The 18,959-nt window shown below is 45.1% G+C and overlaps 1 protein-coding gene across 5 annotated transcripts in view; it reads right to left on the minus strand.

The window, feature by feature from the left end:
* The window catches only part of LOC106587346 (transcription factor 12), a 95,026-nt gene that overhangs the window by 36,732 nt on the left and 39,335 nt on the right, over positions 1 to 18,959 (minus strand). For all 5 annotated transcript variants that reach the window (XM_045709109.1, XM_045709114.1, XM_045709112.1 and 2 more), the window contains exon 6: positions 5,673 to 5,737. In XM_045709109.1, coding sequence (XP_045565065.1) covers positions 5,673 to 5,737 — 65 coding nt within the window. The remainder of the gene's footprint in view (positions 1 to 5,672; positions 5,738 to 18,959) is intronic.

An 18,959-nucleotide genomic window follows, 5' to 3' on the forward strand; every position in this document is an offset into this window, starting at 1 on the left:
ACAGACTCCATGAGGGTGGTATGAGGGCCCGACATCCACAGGTGGGGGTTGTGCTTACAGCCCAACACCGTGCAGGACGTTTGGCATTTGCCAGAGAACACCAAGATTGGCAAATTCGCCACTGGCGCCCTGTGCTCTTCACAGATGAAAGCAGGTTCACACTGAGCACATGTGACAGACGTGACAGAGTCTGGAGACGCCGTGGATAACGTTCTGCTGCCTGCAACATCCTCCAGCATGACTGGTTTGGCGGTGGGTCAGTCATGGTGTGGGGTGGCATTTCTTTGGGGGGCCGCACAGCCCTCCATGTGCTCGCCAGAGGTAGCCTGACTGCCATTAGGTACCGAGATGAGATCCTCAGACCCCTTGTGAGACCATATGCTGGTGCGGTTGGCCCTGGGTTCCTCCTAATGCAAGACAATGCTAGACCTCATGTGGCTGGAGTGTGTCAGCAGTTCCTGCAAGAGGAAGGCATTGATGCTATGGACTGGCCCGCCCGTTCCCCAGACCTGAATCCAATTGAGCACATCTGGGACACCATGTCTCGCTCCATCCACCAACGCCACGTTGCACCACAGATTGTCCAGGAGTTGGCGGATGCTTTAGTCCAGGTCTGGGCGGAGATCCCTCAGGAGACCATCCGCCACCTCATCAGGAGCATGCCCAGGCGTTGTAGGGAGGTCATACAGGCACGTGGAGGCCACACACACTACTGAGCCTCATTTTGACTTGTTTTAACCTATTGACACGGCCGGATAAAAAACGTACCCGATTTAATCTGGTTACTACTCCTGCCCAGTAACTAGAATATGCATATAATTATTGGCTTTGGATAGAAAACACCCTAAAGTTTCTAAAACTGTTTGAATGGTGTCTGTGAGTATAACAGAACTCATATGGCAGGCAAAAACCTGAGAAGATTCTGAACAGGAAGTGCCCTCTCTGACAAGATCTTGTTCTTCTTGTCTCTGTTTATTGAAGACTGAGGATCTTTGCTGTAACGTGACACTTCCTACGGCTCCCATAGGCTCTCAGAGCCCGGGAAAAAGCTGAATGATATCGAGGCAGCCCCAGGCTGAAACACATTTACGCTTTTGGCAAGTGGCCAATCAGAGGACAATGGGCTTAGGCGCGTGCACGAGTCGACCCCGTGCTTTATTTTCTTTCCTCTTTTTACCTAAACGCAGATTCCCGGTCGGAATATTATCGCTTTTTTACGAGAAAAATGGCATAAAATTTATTTTAAACAGCGGTTGACATGCTTCGAAGTACGGTAATGTAATATTTAGAATTTTTTGGTCACGAAATGCGCCATGCTCGCCACCCTTATTTACCCTTTCGGATAGTGTCTTGAACGCACGAACAAAACGCCGCTATTTGGATATAACAATGGATTATTTGGGACCAAACCAACATTTGTTATTGAAGTAGAAGTCCTGGGAGTGCATTCTGACGAAGAACACCAAAGGTAATAACATTTTTCTTATAGTAAATCTGACTTTGGTGAGTGCTAAACTTGCTGGGTGTCTAAATAGCTAGCCCTGTGATGCCGGGCTATCTACTGAGAATATTGCAAAATGTGCTTTCACCGAAAAGCTATTTTAAAATCGGACATATCGAGTGCATAGAGGAGTTCTGTATCTATAATTCTTAAAATAATTGTTATGCTTTTTGTGAACGTTTATCGTGAGTAATTTAGTAAATTTTTTGTAAATTCACCGGAAGTTTGCGGGGGGTATGCTAGTTCTGAACGTCACATGCTAATGTAAAAAGCTGGTTTTTGATATAAATATGAACTTGATTGAACAAAACATGCATGTATTGTATAACATAATGTCCTAGGTGTGTCATCTGATGAAGATCATCAAAGGTTAGTGCTGCATTTAGCTGTCTTCTGGGTTTTTGTGACATTATATGCTAGCTTGAAAAAATGGGTGTCTGATTATTTCTGGCTGGGAACTCTGCTGACATAATCTAATGTTTTGCTTTCGTTGTAAAGCCTTTTTGAAATCGGACAGTGTGGTTAGATTAACGAGAGTCTTGTCTTTAAAATGCTGTAAAATAGTCATATGTTTGAGAAATTGAAGTAATAGCATTTCTAAGGTATTTGAATAACGCGCCACAGGATTCCACTGGCTGTTACGTAGGTGGGACGATTTTGTCCCACCGGCCCTAGAGAAGTTAAGGACATTACATCAAAGTTGGATCAGCCTGTAGTGTGGTTTTCCACTTTAATTTTGAGTGTGACTCCAAATCCAGACCTCCATGGGTTGATAAATTGAATTTCCATTGATTATTTTTGTGTGATTTTGTTGTCAGCACATTCAACTATGTAAAGAAAAAAGTATTTAATAAGATTATTTATTTCATTCAGATCTAGGATGTGTTGTTTAAGTGTTCCCTTTATTTTTTTGAGCAGTGTATTTCCCCAAAATCAAAACCCCTCACAATAACGGCAAAATGGCAGTGAGGTGGTATTTTAAAAATACCATAGATTCTGATTTTAACAGATTGGAATGAAGGCCATCAAGTCCTGTGAAAATCAAGTTTGCCACTGCTTTACTGCAGTAGAAATGAAGGGAGAAGCAGGCTCTGCAAACTGACAACCTGTCACAGAGGCCACTGCATTGACATTGACATGGCACAACAGACCAGACCAGACTCACTTCTGCTGCCTTTGTTCAATGATATTTAATCCTTCCAGCTATATTAGCTGGTGTTTCTTTTATAGGAACTACTGCATGGAACAAAAACCATTCAAGAGCCACAAGAGGTCAGATGAAATACCAATTACCATGTAATCTACAGTACACATAGTAAAGCATAGGAAACTCCAGCGAGGCCAGGGTTTATTGGTTGTTGATTACATAGATCTTCAAATCATCAGAATCCTATTTAAAGATGACAGAAAATGTTATGCTTGCATGAAACTAAACCCATATCTTTGATATTCTGGAGAGAAAAAAAGAGACTATTGAGACGAAGAAGAAAACAGACAGAGAAGAGAATTGAGTGAAATTGAGTTTAACAGCCAAGGCTTGTTCTGTTCTGTAGTCAATGTGTGACTGTCTAAGGAGAAGGAGAAAATGTCCTCCAATAACACACTTGCATCAAATGACATTGCAGTCAATCATGTTGTTAAAGCCCAATACCCGACACAAGACTTTATTATGTCAAGAATTTCCTGAATCACAGGGCTTTCTGCCCAAGCCTCTTCACATCTCAATGATCATCTCCACTGTGAAATGTCACGCAGATTTGAGGAGATAATGGGAGTCGTCTGTCAACTGCATCCTGTCACTTTAATCAGGGTAATCTGTCTCGCAGGAGGCACACAGGAGCTACCTGCGGAACAGAGCGCTGCTGCCGCCACGGCAACACAGCAACCCGGCAACCTGCCAACCCCTCTCGCTCCCTCTTTCTCCCACTCTCTCTTCCCTGTTCTCCTACTTTCTCCCCCCACACCCCAGCCCTGTTCATTACCTCATCCCACTGGGGACATAGGCCCAACTCAACATGGGCACACAGAACAGTATGCCCGCACTCCCAGTGAGAGAGGGATGATATGCTGAAGGCCTTCAATTAAATCAGATTTCCTGCTATTATGATCAAGGCAGAATAACACCTTACCATACCACAAAGACAATGAGTGGATACATTGGGATCTTTTTCTTTTACTGGTGTGCAGATAACAACTATCCAAAAAGATGAAGCCAGAAGGTTAAAAACACGGGTTGATTATGGTGAGACCGACATGTTCTGTGTAAAAAAGGAACAGTGGAATAAGGGGCCACAGCTGGCTACAACACTCTGAATATCTAACCCAATAAGACATGGGGACTTCTTCATCACGTTCAAATTATGCAATAATCCGTTGCTGAGCGAGGCAATTTGCTTAGACTTGACGACAAGCCCACAACTGATGGTCTGTTTGGCAGATATCTGGCGCTATTACGGTAGTTTCCAAAAACCAACCTCTTAATAGATTGATTGTTTGTTTCGAATTTCCATTCTTGGTCCTCCGAGAAGAAAATACAATGTTACCTTTTATTAGGTTAGTGTGGATGGATTATGAAATCTCCAGCATATGGGGGTTGTGAACATTCAGGCTGCTCATTAAAAGATAAACAATGCCTGATAATCTTTGCACCAGAGAGACTTTGCTCATGCGTGATTCGGCTGGGCAAGATTCAGCGGTCGAGCCCTGTCGATAATCACTAGAAGGGTTACACAATATTAATAACGTCTTTTCCAGCCAGCATTCTTCCTACATTCTCTAAAGAATGAAATTACTTTTTTGGTCTTCCTGTTTTTTTTTCTAGGACCAGACAAACTGAATCTCTGCCAGCCTCAGATCTCAGCAGCTGCAGGCCTGCATCAATTCCCCAGTTCCCACACAAAATGTCTGAACTGGCATTCCATCTCCAAAAGCTCTTTTATGAATGAGTAAACGAGCTTTCAACTTACATCAGCTATATTTTCACTGTGTCTGACTGGAAGCGCAGACCTCTGTATGACCACATAGTTGTTAGTAGTAATGTGTACAGTGTGTACAGTGAGGGGATAGAGAGGTGAAGGGTACTACTCTGACACATGATTAGCTTGGGGTTAAACGAGTGTGTTAACAAGTGAGTCAATGAGGTCAGAGGCTCCCTTGATCTTTGGGTTAAGCCAAAAGAGGTGGTCTCTATCTTTTAAAGACATCTTTCAGACGTAGCCCTAAACCTAATCTTAAAGTCCAGACTCACAAACCCCTAATCCCAATATCATTGACCATAATGTGGATTATAAACGCTCAGTACTGGGAACAGTGGAGGGTGGAGCAGACCCTGATGGAAGCCATTTTCCGTGGAACTTCTCCTACTGGTCTCACAGCCAGGGCAGAGGGAAAGGAAATACAGAGATACTCGAGATAGAGTGGGCAGAGTCCGAAAAACAGTGAGTGAGAGCGAAAGAGGAGAACAGAGAGAAGAATGAATGAGGGAGAGAAAGAGGAGGAAAGAGAGAGAATATGAGAGCTCTCCCCATTGACTTGCTGACGTCAGACCGAGAGAGAGAGAGAGCTGTGGCTTGTGCACACAATCAGTCCTTTGTGTTGAACATCTGTGTGGCTGTGAGAGGGGATCTGGGCTGAGCTTGGCTGTGCTCACTGACCCTGGCTTAATGGAGGTGCTGAAAGTGGTGTTTCTCTGTGGTTTCGGGCTGCCCCTGCTAGACTACACAGGGCACGGAGCAACTCCTCAGCCCAGGCAGCGAAGACCTGAGGACACTCCACTGTAATCACTCACTCATTATCTAAGCCTCCACAACTCAGAATATTCTCATGAGCTTTCTTGTTCGCTTCATAAACCATCTCCGGTGCAAACATTCCTTTTCACTCTAATTATACTAACAACAAAGGCATTTTATCTGATGAGCTGGACATGCCAATTAGTTTTAACAATGTATTGAAAATGCCCAAACAAGGAGAACTAAACAAGCAGAGTTCACCACACTATATTTACAGTATAGTCATTTAGCAGATGCGCTTATCCAGCACGACTTACAGTAGTGAGTGCATACATTTTCTTAGTGGTACCTGGTGTGAATTGAACCCACAACCCTGGTGTTACAAGTGCCATGCTCTACCAACAGAGCCACACTAAGCAGTAAATAGCAGATATCAAACTTACCTGGCAGCCAGACACGCCAGGCTCTCTCCCATAGGCTGGAAATTGAGCCCTCTCTGCTGATTTACCTGTGGAGACAGAACATTTTAGACAAAAACCATTGACACCACATCATGGTCTAGAAATCATCGTTCTTATTCATTGTGTCTTGAAATGACAAGGTAATATCCTAATTCACTTTCACACTTATACCGGTCACATATGATGCCACACATTAGGACATAAACCACTGCTCCATATCATAATGCAGATCTGTACAAAATGTTATTTAGAATACGTATTCCTTAAGCTATAAGAGATCCTCCTAGACAGAGTTGCTCCATCAGTGTCACACATTTAGTGAGCAGCACTCCTCCTGAGAGAGACGCTTCCAGGCAGCCGTCAGGAAAACAAATAAAACACACGACGCACAACGCACATGAATCATGCTCCTCACAATATACTAAACTCAGCAGTTTTACTCCGGCGGAAAAAAACAAGAGATTCCTACAAGAAAATGATAAACAACTTTAACCACATCGTACATTATTTTTGTCAGACTTTCAAACATTGCAAGCACCAGACGCAGGACTGGAACAACATTGGGTTTACTCTGGGGAAAAGGTAGATATTCTAGTGAGTTTAAAACTTGCATAGCCAGGTGATTTTGTTACGCTCTGACTGAACAGAACATCATACTGGCATGCCCAGGTGAACAGAGGCACATGTTGGAGGATTCACATCTCTGAGTATTGCTGCGGGGTACAATCGTACTGCAACTGCACACAGTCTCCAGAGAGCTTGAGAGGAAGCTGCCGAAATCAGGTAAGGTGGTTTAACTGACAACGCTGCTTCCCTTTCAGTAGCAACACAACTCATTTGATATGATATAACATTTCTAGGTTAGCTCTCTCACAAAGGAAGGAGCATTTAGTTGTGGGTTAACTACATACCCTGAGCCACCGCAGAGGGAGAGAACATCTGTCTTGGCTGACTAAAAAGGTTATACCTGTTGTTTTTTTTTACATTTCCTGAGCTGCACCTCAGGCTCAGCGTGGTTTGGTCTCCATCAGTATCACTTAGTCCCTCTGTCTCTCCCCTGTGAGGAGATCCTCGTGCCCACAGTGAAATATTCATCCCCAGCATGTGTTTTGTCACACACCCTGTCCACCGTGAATAATTGATGGCTGAGTGTTATTGTTTCTCAGGAAAACTTCCTCTCTCTCCAGGTCTGGCCCTACCTAAATACCTACCTACCTGTCAGGGAGAGAGGTAGCTAGCTAGTGGCCAGGCAGGCAGCTCCCCTGAACCTCTGGAGCACAACCCGGCCAAGCCAAGCGTTGTAACATGCCCAGGGACCTGAGCACAGTCAACAACGCTGCAATTCAGCCCAAACCGAGGGGAAAACATCCCTGAGGAACCCAACGGTAAACAGGCATTTAACTGTTTAGCGTGCCGCCACGCATGATCTAAGAGCGCAGCATTGGTAAACAAAGAGATGTTCCCATTCTGATGTCACTGCACTTACCAGCACACCCCTGTGTTTACCACAGCAACATGTGCAGATACAGAGGATGATAACAATACTGAGATATAGATACATTTATTTTTAGATAGATATATCTAAATATATACACACAGTTGAAGTCGGGAGTTTACATACACTTAGGTTGGAGTCATTTTTAAAACTTGTTTTTCAACCACTCCACAAGTGTCTTGTTAACTAACTATAGTTATGGCAAGTCGGTTAGGACATCTACTTTGTGCATGACACAAGTAATTTTTCCAACAATTGTTTACAGACATTATTTAACTTATAATTCACTGTATCACAATTCCAGTGGGTCAGAGGTTTACATACACTAAGTTGACTGTGCCTTTAAACAGCTTGGAAAATTCCAGAAAATGATGTCATGGCTTTAGAAGCTTCTGATAGGCTAATTGACATCATTTGAGTCTGAGCTCAACTTCCTGACTGATGTCTTGAGATGTTGCTTCAATATATCCACATAATTCTCCTCCCTCATGATGCCATCTATTTTGTGAAGTGCACCAGTCTCTCCTGCAGCAAAGCACCCCCACAACATGATGCTGCCACCCCCGCGCTTCACAGTTGGGATGGTGTTCTTCAGCTTGCAAACGTCCCCCTTTTCCCTCCAAACATAACGATGGTCATTATGGCCAAACAATTCTAATTTTGTTTCATCAGACCAGAGGACATTTCTCAAAAAAATACAATCTTTGTCCCCATGTGCAGTTGCAAACCGTAGTCTGCCTTTTTTTATGGCGGTTTTGGAGCAATGGCTTCTTCCTTGCTGAGCGGCCTTTCAGGTTATGTCGATATAGGACTCGTTTTACTGTGGATATAGATACTTTTGTACCTGTTTCCTCCAGTATCTTCAAGGTCCTTTGCTGTTGTTCTGGGATTGATTTGCACTTTTCACACCAAAGTATGTTCATCTCGTTGAGACAGAACGCGTCTCCTTCCTGAGCGGTATTACCGCTGTGTGGTCCCATGGTGTTTATACTTGCGTACTATTGTTTGTACAGATGAACGTGGTACCTTCAGGTGTTTGGAAATTGCGCCCAAGGATGAACCAGACTTGTTGAGGTCTACAATTTTATTTCTGGTCTCTTAGCTGATTTCTTTTGATTTTCCCATGATGTCAAGCAAAGAGGCACTGAGTTTGAAGGTAGGCCTTGAAATACATCCACAGGTACACCTCCAATTGACTCAAATTATGTCAATTAGCCTATCAGAAGCTTCTAAAGCCATGACATCATTTTCTGGAATTTTCCAAGTTGTTAAAAGGCACAGTCAACTTAGTGTATGTAAAATTCTGACCCACTGTCTTTAAACAATTGTTGGAAAAATTACTTGTGTCATGCACAAAGTAGATGTCCTAACCGACTTGCCAAAACTATAGTTTGTTAACAAGACATTTGTGGACTGGTTGAAAAATGAGTTTTAATGACTCCAACCTAAGTGTATGTAAACTTCCGACTTCAACTGTATATATATTTATATAAAATGTATTAATATTTTAGATGTGTATAAGATGTGTGCTACTACACTGTATAGAAATCCACAGCATGTGTTTTTATATTTAAGGGGGAGGACAAGACAAAATACTAAAGTCTGTACATCAAAAGGAAAACCCCAAAAAACAGCGATGATTCAAATGCTAACCATTATATAACATTTTTTTGACTGTTTTAAATATAATGCCACACGGTATATTTTGGGGTGAGGTTGTACAATCTCATAGGCAAAAATGCTTTCAGTGGGTAATGTAGAAACCTTTCAGTGGATCATGTAGAAACCTTTAAGAATGTTCCAGTTTGAAAGAAAGAACAGGGTGTCAAAGAGAAGCTTCTGTAGAAGATCCATAGGTGCTCAACACACAAACACAAAGATTAGAAAACAATGGGGGCTCGCTCATAACATACAGTCATCTACATGATGAAAGCCTCCAAAAAGGAATATGGGGGAGAAAAAGTGTCTTGGAATGTCAAATATCAACAATGTAAGACAGCCCAGCTATTGCAATTGCAATTTGTTTAAGTGTTACTGGCGAGTGTTTGTGCCAAGCAGGCTGCTGGCTGCGACGCTGATGTTTGAGGAACCGGTGCCAGCTAGCGCAGCTGTGAGGCCACTGCCCCACCCCCGTCGCCCACCCACCCCAACACTCACTCACCCTCCACACCCCCCACTCTCTCCTCCATGAGCAAAATGAGTCACCCGGAGGAGAAGGATGCAGTGGGCAGTGGCGAGGGGAAGGGCCAAGTGGGAGTGTGGCTAGAGATTAACTTCAGGATCTGGTGTAGAGGTCACTGATTAACAGGGTTCTGGGCTCGGCTCGCCTGCCTTGCTGCCTGCCTGATGCGGATGCTCCTCTAACCCTTGTTTTATCTAATCACATCCTCCATCTCTCCTTAGCACTGCTAGAGGAGTGACAGGCTAGAGGGGCTCTGTGATCAATAACCTGCCTGGCCCAGCACTCCCCTCTGTCTCCCCCTGCCTGTCCCCCTGGAAGCCACCAGCAGGCAGTTCCCCTCCGTAATAGGACACATCCTACATTATAGAAACCCTCTGACTGGGATGATTAATGGAGCCAAATCATCACACTTAAGAGCAGAGCGCATGTGGAGTGTGATGTGTTGGTCGAGGACACAGTACAAGACCTGGGAGAGAGACTCTCACATGCCAGTGGCTGAGGGGAGGCAGACAGCCAGGGCAGGATCCCTGTGCTTTGATTGTAGAGGGCACTGCTGCTGCTGCTGCTGCTGCTGCCGAGACTGCTAACTCAGCCATTTAGAAACTTGGTTGAAGGAAACTTGGCTCAAGAAAAACCCAAGGAAGCTTTCTACAATACTTTAACAAAAGACGCCTAACAGAAAAGTAAAAGGTAGACTGGCTAGCGTTCCATCAAAGAGCACCTAAAGTCTATGGCCTGGCTGTCTTGCGATGAAAGTTAATCCAGGAAAACATCAGAATGAATAGCAATTTACAGCTAATAGGTACATTCAAGGGTATCACTCAACGTTTGTTAAACCACTAATCATGTGAAGTGATGGAGAAGTTGATCACAGGTCTGGTGGATGTGTGTTCAAGATGCTGAAGCAGTGAAGAACAAGTGATGATAAATCAGGTGGAACAGATTGGCACTTAGGTTTTTCTTCTAGAGCCGAGCGAGCACCCAAATTAGCCCGACAAATACACCCTCATCACAACACAGCGCTCTCCTCTGTCTCTAGCAGACATAACTCAATCTGAGGAGAATAGGTCCCCGTAATAACCTATATTTACAGAGCCAGAACATGACTCGAGCCATTAAATCTTAATTCTCTTTTATGAAGCACTGAAGTCTGAAACAAGACCTCATCCATCAAAGCCCACTAACGTTGTGAGCGAAAAGAGGAACGAAAACCATGAGAACAAGGGACCAATTTCACCAGAGGAGTCGCAGGCCTGACACTTTCCAGGGCATTAGCCATGCTGTTTATTATCTCCCCAAGCAGGCCTGTCCTATCACAGCCAGCCTGGCATTCACAACAGCAGCGCTAATATCATTATTACAAGATTTGTTCTGAGCAGGTGCAGTCGGTCTACAGAAAGCAATATTCTCTCCAACTGTTTCATTTTTTGATTCTTGTCTGTGACAGTTTATATTTTGTATTTTTTTAATACATTTTTGTACTTCCCTAGACTACGGTGTGTTGATGGATAGGATGGTAAGTAAATTCATCATTCTGCTAGCGAGGAAGAAGCCCGGGTTGTCCAGGTGTCCATCAAGAACAGTGTTGACACCGGCGCAGACGCAATCCCCCAGACACATGATGCAAAAACAACAAGAATAAACCGGCTTAATAACAGCCATCACAGCAGATGATCTAAATATAAATGAAGTCCACTGGGTCAGACACCTTGGATAATACTGTGGCTCCTAGCCAAATCAATAGCAATGATGACACCGGCTCAATATGAAAATCAATTTGAACGGAAAAAGGCTTCCTTCAATTCTGGCATACGACTGTCTGAATGTATACGTATCACAATATACATTTGGCATTTTGAATGGGCATTATGATTATGATCGCCTAAAATTGAAAACAGTTTTGACATTGAATGCAATGCAATAGAGGAGTTGCGAATCATTATGTTGAACAGTTACCATCAATACCAAAAATAGAACAGATATGTCTATGCTAGTGTGCAGCAGTCGAGAAATTGATTTGCCCTCCACCCTACAATTCAACCTTACTGAATTGAATGACTTGCTTAGATAGGGTATAATGAGTGAGTGAGGTATAAACAGCATCTGCAACATGAAATATTGAAATGAAATTGGGATGCAGCTCAGAGACCTCAGAATGAAGGTGTTGTGAGGAGTCATTCACAGTATGGCTCCCTATTGATTGGAGCATGGCGGTGCTGTGCAGTGCGCCTTGTTTTGATACTCTGGGAGGTAGTGATCTAAGCATCTCTAGGGATCAATTCAAAACCCCAGCCACAAAAACAGCCAATTAGTGAGCTCTGCTCCGCTCTGCTCTGCTCCGCTCTACAGCATCTCCGATGCATTCCTACCAAGGGCCTCTTTGTTTTTCTACCCTGAGACCCCTCGACTCGCCTCGCTGGTAAGGAAGGCACGGACCAAATAAAACAAACACACAACACAGAATCAAATCAAAGTTTATAGGTCGTGTACACAGATTTGCAGATGTTATCACAGGTGCAGCGAAATGCTTATGTTTCTAGCTCCAAAAGTGCAGTAATACCTAGCAACAAAACAGTATACATAATCAAAAAGTAAATATCAGAACAAGCTATATCTGAACATAAATATAAACATATATACACTGAGTGTATAAAACATTAGGAACACCTTCCTAATATTGAGTTGCAGCTCCCCTTTTGCCCTCAGAACAGCCACAATTCGTCGGGGCATGGACTCTACAAGGTGTCGAAAGTGTTTCACAGGAATGCTGGCCTGTGTTGACAACAATACTTCCCACAGTTGTGTCAAGTTGGCTGGATGTCCTTTGGGTGGTAGACAATTCTTGATACACACAGGAAACTGTGTAGCTTGAAAAACACAGCAGCGTTGCAGTTCTTGACACACTCAAACAGGTGTGCCTGGCACCTACTACCATACCCTGTTCAAAGGCACTTAAATCTTTGTCTCGCCCATTCACCCTCTAAATGGCACACATACACAATCCATGTCTCAATTGTCTCAAGGCTTAAAGATCCTTCTTTAACCTGTCTCCTCCCCTTCATCTACACTGATTGAAGTGGATTTAACAAATGACATCAATAAGGGATCATAGCTTTCACCTGGAATCACCTGGTCAGTCTATGTCATTGAAAGAGCAGGTGTTCCTGTGTTGTACACTCAGTGTATATACACTACATGACCACAAGTATGTGGACACCTGCTCGTCGAACATCTCATTCCTAAATAATGGGCATTAATATGGAGTTGGTCCCCCTTTGCTACTATAACAGCCTCCACTCTTCTGGGAAGGCTTTCCACTAGATGTTGGAACATCTCTGTGGGGACTTGCTTCCATTCAGCCACAAGAGCATTAGTAAGGTCGGTCAGGCCTGGCACGCAGTTGTCATTCCAAATCATCCCAAGGGTGTTCGATGGGGTTGAGGTCTTGGCTCTGTGCAGGCCAGTCAAGTTCATTCAACACCAAACTCGACAAACCATTTCTGTATGGACCTCGCTTTGTGCACAGCGGCATTGTCATGCTGAAACAGGAAAGGGCCTTCCCCAAACTGTTGCCACAAAGTTGGAAGCACAGAATCGTCTAGAATGTCATTGTATGCTGTAGATTTCCCTTCACTGGAACTAAGGACCCTGAACCATGAAAAACAGGCCCAGACCATTATTCCTCCTCCACCAAACTTTACAGTTGGCAATATGCATCTGACAGGTAGAGCTATCCTGGCATCCAGTAAACCCATTCGTCTGTCGGACTGCCAGATACTAAAGCGTGATTCATCACTCCAGAGAATGCGTTTCCACTGCTCCAGATTCCAATGGCGGTGAGCTTTACACCATTCCAGCCAACGCTTAGCATTGCGCATGGTGATCTTAGGCTTGTGTGTGACTGCTCTGCAATGGAAAACCATTTCATGAAGCTCCCCTTGAACAGTTATTGTGCTGACGTTGCTTCCAGAGGCAGTTTGGAACTCGGTAGTTGATTGTTGCAACCGAGGACAGACGATTTCAACGCACTACATGCTTCAGCACTCAGCAGTCCCGTTCTGTGAGCTTGTGTGGCCTACCACTTTGCGGCTTAGCCGTTGTTGCTCCTAGACATTTCCACTTCAAAATAACAGCACTTACAGTTGACCGGGGCAGCTCTAGCAGAGCAGAAATTTGACGAACTGACTTGGAAAGGTGGCATCCTATGGCAGTGTCACGTTGAAAGTCACTGAGCACTTCAGTAAGGCCATTCTACTGCCAATGTTTGTCTATGGAGATTCCATGGCTGTGTGCTCAATTTTATACACCTGTCAGCAACGGGTGTGGCTGAAATAGCCAAATCCACTAATTTGATGGGGTGTCCACATACTTTTGTATATAGTGTATATATATAAATGGTGTGTATATACAATATGGACAGAATATGAATAGAAAAGGTGTGTACAGCAGTAGTTATATAGGATGAGCCATGACTAGAATACAGTATATACATATAAAGTGGGTAAAACAGTGTGTAAACATGAGGAAATAGAGGGTAATGCTAAAGCCAAATGAATAGATCATACATCTGTTCCCCCCTCTTTCTTTCCAGTGTGTGCTGTGCCTGTGAAGTAGCCCAACCCATGCTCCTGTCCCTGCTTTAGGAGTGCTAGCCAAGAACCTCAGTGCAATCCATTATCGCTGTCAAGTTAATGTTCCATGTTGAGCCATATGGCAGGGCTAACACACGCAATAAAATAAATTCCTTCAACTTGTTACAATCAGCACTTTCAGCTGTCCAAAAAACAAACATTAACAGATTTACATGCTGACCACACCGCTCACTTCACGTGCACGAGCGTTGCAAAAATAAATGTAAACATACATGTTATTCAATTATTGCACCCACACTGCTCGTGCGCGCCAACGAGCGTCTGTTTTGCCAAGCGCTAAAATAGAACGCGGTGCAAGTCCTGCCTCTCCCATCTCCTCATTGGTTTATAGAAGCAGATACTCATGTGCCATCTCCTCATTGGTTATACCCACGTGGGTAATTGAAATATGAACTGAGGTCAGTCGGTCGTCGTGGTAACTATGAAAGTTAGATGCCAATTACCATATAAAGTATAAAGAAGAAAAAGCCTGGAAGGAAGAGAGATGACTAGAAACGATTTGGTTGACCATTTTATGTGTGGATTAATTGTCGGAGTAGAGGACCTTGTGCATTTCAGGTAAAATAACAACTCAACGTTTATATCCCAGGACAAATTAGCTAGCAACTGCAAGCTAGCTAGCTAAATTGCCATAAATGTTTAATGCTTTTCGACCTGTCCCCAAATTAATATAATTGGTTCAGAGTTTGTTTTGATATTTCAACATGCGTATTGTGATCGCATTTGGTGTGGGGGGACAAAATCAAAGTGTGCACATAGCAAGGGCGCACGGCCGGTTTGGGTACGGTGTTATTGTGTTTGCTGCATTTTCTGTTGATATTCATGACAAAAACAGGAAAGCCAACAGGAAAAGAGAGAGACAGGGGGTGAAGAAGGGGTGTACTCAGGGACCTACAGTGGGAAAGTAAAACATAGGAAATTGATTTTAGACCACGTACTACAGAGCAGCTCCATTTCCACCCTGATATTCTACACTAACCCTGTAGTGGAAAGTTCTGGTATCTTTGGAAACCTTGACATAAAGCACTGCATTGGGCATGCTCAGTAGCTCCCAAACACAATCCACTGGCAGGCGCGACATTACAGCCGTGAACAAAGCAGCACACCCACTCACTGGCTTCCCCGGCTTTTAAAATGGAGCCTTTTGTTTCCTTCTCTCAAGTGTTTGTGTACATCCATCCTGTTGCAGGCTTTTGATGTATTCGCCAGGTTGTGTTTGACAGTAAATAAAAGCTGTGCTGTGAGCTGGGCTGGGGTTGTGGAGAGGTCAGCAGGGTGGTAAGGGTAGTACATCAGCCCCTCCTCCCTCTCTGATGTCGCAGTCAGTGCCCACAGCCCAGCCAGCCCAGTCCAGCTACCAGCAAGGCAGAGTCCCACACTGGGGGCACAATAAAGCTCTGGGGAAACAACTCTCTCTTCCCACCCTGAGCTCAGCATCAATTTCTGTTAATTACAGCCTTGTCAGCAGCAGCATTATTCAAACAGCCAACGCAAAATGTTAATGAGTTCTTTTGCATATTTATTTTATCCTTTGTTGAAATGTCATTGATTATTATGTTCTACGATGATGAATGCCTTCGCTGATGTGCTCTGATATGTAATTAGTCATTAGGTGGAATGAATAGATCAATTAAAAGAGAGGGACCGGGATTAAGAACAATCAGAATCAAACGAGGAGGAATCTAAGTAGAGCAAAATGAAACAGACTTGTTAAGGTGAGTCATGCTCGACAAAATGAAAAGGCTCTCTTTTAACAGCAAAGACAAGCTTCCTCCATCTCTCTCAAGTTCAGGATGGGAGGAGCATGAAATGGTTTTTAATCATGACAAGGACTCTAAATATTCAGCTGGATCAAAGACAACCTTCATTATAACACACAGCTTTCAGCCTTGAAGTATGCCTTTCAAAATGAAGTACTACTGGCCCTCTGGTACCTAGAGACAGAAGGGATTTGATTCCACTGGTGGTCTGTTCCTGTGTATAAGAGGAGAGGTGGATTTCCTGATTGTATTTATCCCAAATACCCCCAACCCCCACCACACAGGATAATCAGACAAGAAGCTTGGTCTATTTGATTTTTCCGCGTTGGTAAAAAGCAAAAAGGGGAGGGGGAAATGTTTTCGTTTGGCCTTTCCCGTTTTCGGAGCCTCACTATCCTCCAGCCAGTGCTTGCTATTCACAGGATGGAAAAAAATGCATTACTGCAGACCAGATGGGAACATTCCACATGACCAAACCAATCAATCACCTTGGTGGGACGCAGGTGCGACACAGCCGTGCTGCAACACACCATTTCACAGTCTATCGGGCACAAACACATGGCCACCAATCAATGGCACCCCGAGGACCCGCGAGAAGGGGGGTGCCTCCCCAGCTCTACTGGTTCATGGCTGATGACTTCATAATCACGCATCCATTCTCTCAGTGCAGGAGGGCCATGAGCTACCTAACAACCTCTCCCACCACGTGGTTCACACTGATGCTGTGATGGAGGCCACCACAGTAGGGTCACTAACACACACGTAGTCACACCCCTATCAGACATGCACATGTGAGACGGCCATGTTCGGGCAACAGGAGCATTGAGGGAAAAACAAGAATACATTTAATAAGCCATGGAAAAGGAGGGAGGGGAATTCTTGCATGTCCCTGGATGGATATTATAATACAGTCAGTGTACCACATCAAAGTGTGTGTGTGTGGATGGCTGGTATTAGATGCCAGGCAACTGTTAAACAATGAGACATCAGAGGATCAGAGATGAAGGGCCAGGAAGGACAACACAGGTTAGGAAGTTTGATCCGGCTCTTAGTCACGAAGCAGTTTGGGCATATTCCCTTTCACAGAAATTCCAGAGACCCAAATGTCCAAGGTCCAACAGAACAACCCAAAAACTAAACAGCCATATAGAGAGGGTGGTCAAATGGGACCAGTCCTTTGATAATTGTTTCAGAGCTGTGTGTGTGTGTGTGTGTGTGTGTGTGTGTGTGTGTGTGTGTGTGTGTGTGTGTGTGTGTGTGTGTGTGTGTGTGTGGGTAGGCATTTAAGAGGTCTCAGTTAAATTCTCTGAGTTGACTAAGCATTTAATTCCCCACCTCCATCTCCCTGGCAGCAGCAGGGGGGCTCCAACAGGGGCTGAGAGAGGTAAATAGAAGGAGAGGGGGATGAGGGGAGAAGGGGGATAGAAGGAGAGGGGGAGGAGGGGGATAGAAGGAGAGGGGGAGGGGGTAGAAGGAGAGGGGGAGGAGGGGATAGAAGGAGAGGGGGGAGGTAGATAGAAGGGGAGAAGGAGGAGGGGGATAGAAGGAGAGGAGAGGGATAGAAGGAGAGGGGGAGGAGGGGGGTAGAAGGAGAGGGGGAGGAGGGGGGTAGAAGGAGAGGGGGAGGAGGGGATAGAAGGAGAGGGGGAGGAGTGGGATAGAAGGGGAGGAGGGGATAGAAGGAGAGGAGGGGGATAGAAGGAGAGGGGGAGAAGGGGAGGAGGTGGATAGAAGGAGAGGGGGAGGAGTGGGATAGAAGGGGATAGAAGGAGAGGAGGGGGATAGAAGGAGAAGGGGAGGAGGGGCTAGAAGGAGAGGGGAGGAGGGGGATAGAAGGAGAGGGGGAGGAGGGGGATAGAAGGAGAGGGGGAGGAGGTGGATAGAAGGAGAGGGGGAGGAGGGGGATAGAAGGAGAGGGGGAGGAGGGGGGGTAGAAGGAGAGGGGGAGGAGGGGGGGTAGAAGGAGAGGGGGGGGGAGGGGGATAGAAGGAGAGGGGGAGGAGGGGGATAGAAGGAGAGGGGGGGGAGGGGGATAGAAGGAGAGGGGAGGAGGGGAGGCTGAGCTTAGGCAGGGGAAACAGGGGACATTCTGACAGACATTCAGCCAGCTCTCTGTGAGGGCTCTAATTGAATCACAGGTCAGGTGTGGCAGAGTTCACGCTATTTCATGCTTTTTAGTGTTTTAGCATGCACTTAGTGTTTGCTCCAGTTCCCCTGTTTCTGTGGCTAAAAGAAACCTACAGAGAGAACAGATAGATGCAAAGTTAGAGCTCATGTAGGTGGATGATAATTTATATAAAAGACAACCTTTCATGTACAGTTAATGAAACATAACAAAGGTGAGTACACAATGACAAAGAGAATGGAACCAGATCTGTTCCCAGGTAAATATAAATGTTCCAGCTGAAACAGAGGATTAATATCTCATTAAGCCACAGCGCCCCGGGCTAGGATGGGAAACAATGAATAAAATAAGATATATGTGTAATGAAAGATTTAATATGGATGAACAGGGACAAAGTGGGGGGGATTGGTGTGTGTGTGCTCAGTGGAGGTGTGTGTGTGTGTGTGTGTGTGTGTGCGTGCTCTTTGCCAAACCCTGCAGGTTGGATTATATTACACAGGCAGGGTAATGACGCTGTGGATTCCCTATGTATCCTGGGAGGAGAGGGGATTGTGCTACCCTGCTCCTGGGACGAGCACATCTGAAAACTAACACGATTACATTGATTCATTTGCTACATTCATTTCTCTCCATGAATTGGATCCATGGGGGAATGGGGGTGGATATTTTTAGGGGAGGCTGTGGCGGGCGCTGCGTTTGCCACCTGAGGTCCCTGGGCCAGATGTGTGTGGTATGTGTATGGTATGTGTGGAGTGTGTAGTATGTGTGTGGACTGGAGTGTGTGAGGGCCGGAGAAGTGCACCTGCATGGCTCTGTAAGAGTACAGGGCACAGACACACAACTGGCCCCACCACTCTAAACATGACTGCCAGAGTCGCCCGCCTGTCCGGAGCTGCCAGAGTCGCCCGCCTGTCCGGAGCTGCCAGAGTCGCCCGCCTGTCCGGAGCTGCCAGAGTCGCCCGCCTGTCCGGAGCTGCCAGAGTCGCCCGCCTGTCCGGAGCTGCCAGAGTCGCCCGCCTGTCCGGAGCTGCCAGAGTCGCCCGCCTGTCCGGAGC

The sequence above is a fragment of the Salmo salar genome, chromosome ssa26 (assembly GCF_905237065.1).
Source record: "Salmo salar chromosome ssa26, Ssal_v3.1, whole genome shotgun sequence".
In the NCBI taxonomy this organism is placed as follows: Eukaryota; Metazoa; Chordata; class Actinopteri; order Salmoniformes; family Salmonidae; genus Salmo; species Salmo salar.